The sequence below is a fragment of the Chondrus crispus genome, genomic scaffold (genome assembly GCF_000350225.1).
Source record: "Chondrus crispus Stackhouse genomic scaffold, scaffold_288, whole genome shotgun sequence".
NCBI lineage: Eukaryota > Rhodophyta > Florideophyceae > Gigartinales > Gigartinaceae > Chondrus > Chondrus crispus.
The window spans coordinates 118523-123142 of NW_005179173.1; the positions used below are offsets into that span (position 1 = coordinate 118523).

Consider the following 4620-nt stretch of genomic DNA (forward strand, 5'->3'; position numbering starts at 1 on the left):
TTAGGATCATGTGCCAGTGGTGTAAGGCACGATCCAGGGCAGTGCCCCGGGGGGTGGGCGGCAGCGGGGCGGGGTTGTGCATTGTGGGCATGGGGGTGGGTCGCCTTGTGGAGGCCGGCCGTGGGGTTGCTGCTCGTGCAGGGCGGGGAGGGGTGGGAATTGTGGTTGAGGGAGGGGGCTCGACGACGGGAGGCCGTGGTGTGTTTGTGTAGGGTGTTTGTCCGCCGGGCTGTGCGTGCAGCATGTGCATGGTTAAGGGGGTAGTTTGGTGGGCGGAGGACGTACAGTCCTTTTTTAACTGAGGCTGTGGCAATAATCTGTGGGGATTCGTGTTGGTTGCTAGGATGGCGGCGTGCTGCATTTGCCAGGGCGGGGGTGTTTGCCAGTGTTGGGGTGTCTGTATTTGGTACGGAGCTGGGGGTGGCATTTGGGGTGTGTATTGCGTGTTGTATCACTGTCCCCGGGGGTAAGGGCGTCCCCTGTTCCGCCCTTGTGGACGGGTTTGGGGTGCACGCTTGGTCGGGCGGGAATCGGGGGTACTAAGGCCTTGGGGGGTTGGTGGTTTGTTGTCTTGCCGGGCCGTTGTTCGGGCTTGTACGGCGTTGAGGCGTTGTTGGATCGCCCGGATTGAGATCGGGACGGACGGGGTCTCAGCCCATGTGTCGGGTAAATGTTTGAAGGCGTGATGGTGTTCTAGGCCTTTGATAATGGCATCGACGGTTGCTGTTTCGTCGGCAGACATGTTTGGGTATTGTGCAAGACGCATGAGCATACGTAGCGTTCTGTGTTTTTTTTGATGTACTCGTCGACTGTGGTGTCGGGGGTAAGGCGAAGGCGGTCGGCTTTCTGCCTTAGGAGTAGATGAGTTGTAGGGGAGCTGTCCGTAAAGTGGGTTTCGATTTTTGACAGTAGCTTGGCTGGTGAAGCGTCGAAGGTTAGGTCGGTTGTTTCCGCTAGGTCCTGTGAGAGACTGTTCGTAATCAACATACGCATTGAGGCGCAGTCCTTTGTGTGCTTGGCCTGTTGTACGGGGTCCTGTGGGGAAGGTGTGTGTGAGGGATCAAGCGCATGTTGCGCGTCATTGATAACGGCGATGTCTCGAAGTGCTTGTCTCCATATGGGGAAGTTGTTTCCTTCTGGGAGGAGGGCGGGTAGGTGTCCGTAGAAGGGGGAGGGGCGCCGATTGGGAGTGACGGTTTCCTCGTGTGGATCCATGAGATGGGTGGAGGGGGGACGGCGGTGGTGTAAGAGGGGGTTGCGTGGTGGGGCTCGCGGGTGTGGTGCGGTGCGGGGATGGGAAAGTGTGGGGGGTGGTTAGTGCTGCGAGGCGGCGCTCGACGTGTTGTGACGGAGGCGGGACTGACAGGACTGGGTTGGGACGATCTGCGGTGTGACGTTCGACGAGGGGGAGCGATGGGGAGGCAGAGTCAGTCGAGGGAGGGGTATACTGCAGACTGGTGGGGGTGTTGCCGCGTGGTGCAGGAGGTGTGAGGCCGGGTGAGTGGCGTTGTGATCTGCGAAGGGGCGGTCTGTGATCGTGTTGCAGGGTGGGTTTGCGATTCGGGACCATAACCTGTGGTGCAAGGAACGATGGTCCGATGCTTACTGAGGCTAGAGGTCGGTGCACTAAGAGGGACGGCGGCGGAGGCGCCGTCTCTGGGGTGGACACCTGGCGTGCGTGTGTGCGTGTCACAGGTGTACATGGGAATCATGACATTTTCAAACCAATTCGTTAATTTGCCCCGCTACCGGCGCTGGCCATGGCTCCTAACGAAGAGTTCGCCGTGCCAGCACCCGAGCACCCTGAAACTTGGCATGAATGTATTGGTTGAAAAAATTATTGGAAATGCTTTTTCTCCCGTTCAACCAATCCATTCATGCCAAATGTCAGGGTGCTTGCGTGCTAGCACACCGAACTCTTCGTTAGGAACGGCCCTGAGGTCAAGAATCGCGGCTCTGGTCTCGGATGACAATCCGAGGACAAATCAATTTGACCATATAATGGACAAAACCATGAATGGCACCACTTCATTGGATGGCCATCGCCCTATTATTTCTCCAATACGTGTGACCTCTCACAAGCACATCGAGCTGGACAGGGAGGGAGGTTGGAGCAACCAGAAAGCCCTTTAGAAGTTGCACACTCACAACCAAAAGACATATCCATTTTCAGCTGTCTCTGTTTAAGTACCGAGTGCATCGACACATCTCCCAACGAACCCACCGAACGACTTTTTTATGCCAGCTGCATCGGCCTTCTTGACCTGCGCTCCGCTTATCATCAGACACATTCGCAAATTGCCCCATAACACCTCCACTCCAAGGACCCTTCAAACGCGACCCAGAGGAAGACAGGCTCACTTTCACACACACCCAATTCAGCACGTGTCCAAAATGACAGCTGACTACACCATCTATTATGCCCCAACTCCAAATGGGAAGAAGATCACCCTTGCCGCTGAAGAGATGGGTCTTAACTACAAAGTGGAGCCCGTCCGATTCAGCAGCAAGGATCAATTCAAGCCCGAGTTCCTGAAGATCAATCCTAACAGCAAGATTCCCGCTTTAGTAGACCACACCGCCACGGGCGGTGATCTAGCGGTCTTTGAGTCAGGGGCCATTCTTGAATACTTGGCTGAGAAGACTGGCAAACTTCTGCCGCCGGCGTCGGACATTCGTAGGCGCACTGCAGTCAAACAATGGCTTTATTGGCAAATGGCAGGCTTCGGACCTATGCTCGGACAAGCCGGCTTTTTCTTCAAGTTTGCCAAGGAAGATATTCCTGCCGGGAAAGAAAGATACTTGAACGAATCAATTCGCCTGTTTGGCGTGCTTGATAAGCAGCTGTCCGAGAACAAATTTGTTGCGGGAGATGAGTACTCAATCGCCGATATATCCATCTACTGGTGGTCCATTGCCGTATATGATGTTGATGAAATCAAGGAACATTTCGAGAAGTTTGAGAATGTTAAGAGATGGCAGAAGAAGGTTGCAGCACGGCCTGCTGTTGAGAAGGCGAAAGCCGTCGAATTTTGACTCATGAAGCCTACGATGCGCTTGTCGCAGTTGGTGGTCTGAACTTGTGCGAGAGCATGGCCGTCGTCTTGACGTGGTTCTCGAACCGGAAGTCCCGAGTGATACGTACATACTATTGTTGTTCTTGTACTACAATTGAGGCATTTATTATACTTGAACCCTCTTGTTATTTCTTCGCTTGTATTCGTATGGCAGGATGTAACTGAGTTAGATCCTTTGTTTTGAAGAGCAGCGTATCGTGAGCTTTCTGAGCGAATACAGCATTCTCGTGTGGCCAGCTGCAGTAGTCATTTTGGTGGAATCGAGTAGTATTTCGGTGTTATGCGGTGATGCCATTGGCGGCGCCTACAAGTGCAGACTGTAAAGCCTGTTTGCCGTGGAAAGGCAGAGAGAGTTGTTTGCACCATGTGACAACAAGCGTGTTAGGGTGAAAACGGGGTACGTCGTCCCGTGTCTTACCCGTGTGTGTTTTTTTGTGATGTGTGATGTCTCTCTGCTCTCGGTCGTACAGGACGACCGAAAACCACCGCATTTATACTCTTTTTGCGCGCGGTCTACAATTACTAACTTAGACTTCCAATTACTTACACCGGTCCCAACCACGTGTCACACAACCCCCCACTTAGGCGGGGCCACGGGCCCCGGCCACTCAAATTTTGCCTTTGATTTTGATTTTTTGATTTTTTGATTTTTTGATTTTTACCCTCCAGCCTATATCAGCACAGACCTGCGGCTCGGACCCCCCTTCCCTTCCTGTGGTATCTGCCGTCGCTCTCCGTTCGCCTTCTCGCCCCACCCCAGCTTCGGTTTAGCTCTTTCGGGCTCCTGCTTCCTGCGCTGCTTAGCTCTCGCCGCTCTTCCGCCGTGCCTCCGTGGTCCTCGTCGTAGCTTAGACCTCCTGCTTCCCGCCAGATCGAGAGGCACGCAGGTGGGGTTTCAGTCCCCGTGTGCCCTCTTTGGCCCCCCTCATAGCGTAATACGATGGCGAGGACCAAGCAGACAGCGGCGAAGAGCACAGGAGGTAAGCGTCCGCGGAAGCATCTGGCTCTGAAAGCTGCACGCTTCGCCAGCCGCGACCACTTAATGTTCGAGCTCTCATCTCGAACAGATGTAACCAAGGTTTCCAAGACGGGCTCCATGTTCCACATTTGGGTGGCCAGCGGGCATCGCCGTTACGCTGTAACAGAACAAGAGTTCAACAGCCTTCTAGGAGATCATATTACCGCCCTGCTCCACCGCAAGCCAGATGAAGAGGTCTCTCTCGAAGAGATATGGCGTCTTGGTCTCACAGAGTCGTTGTCGGACACAAACCAGTACTGTATTATCGGCGACGGTGAGTGGAACATTGAGTCCATCTACCTCGACGTTGACAACACGTACTATGGCGTCGATGCCGCAACCAACCTTCCTCACCGTATTTTGCTATATACTCTAGCAATTTCCGGAACCGGGAATAGTACAACTCACAAGATTGTTGACGATCTCTTCCAGTTTGGTGGGAGGGACCGAATTAGTGCCTTCTTAAGTATTGATCGTTTTTGCACAGATCAAAAGGGCAGGAGTCTGAAGATGATCCATGGTCGT

The 4620-nt window shown here is 53.9% G+C and overlaps 1 protein-coding gene across 1 annotated transcript; it reads left to right on the forward strand.

Moving 5' to 3' along the window:
* The first annotated feature begins 2394 nt into the window (after positions 1-2394).
* Positions 2395-3036, forward strand: CHC_T00009287001 (Glutathione S-transferase). The gene has a single exon (XM_005717021.1). The coding sequence runs from the start codon at positions 2395-2397 to the stop codon at positions 3034-3036; it is 642 nt and encodes a 213-aa protein (XP_005717078.1).
* Positions 3037-4620: the final 1584 nt, after the last annotated feature.

Bases quoted from the DNA above. Each gene is read 5' to 3' on its own strand.
- CHC_T00009287001 (XM_005717021.1), top strand. From the start codon at position 2,395: ATGACAGCTGACTACACCATCTATTATGCCCCAACTCCAAATGGGAAG.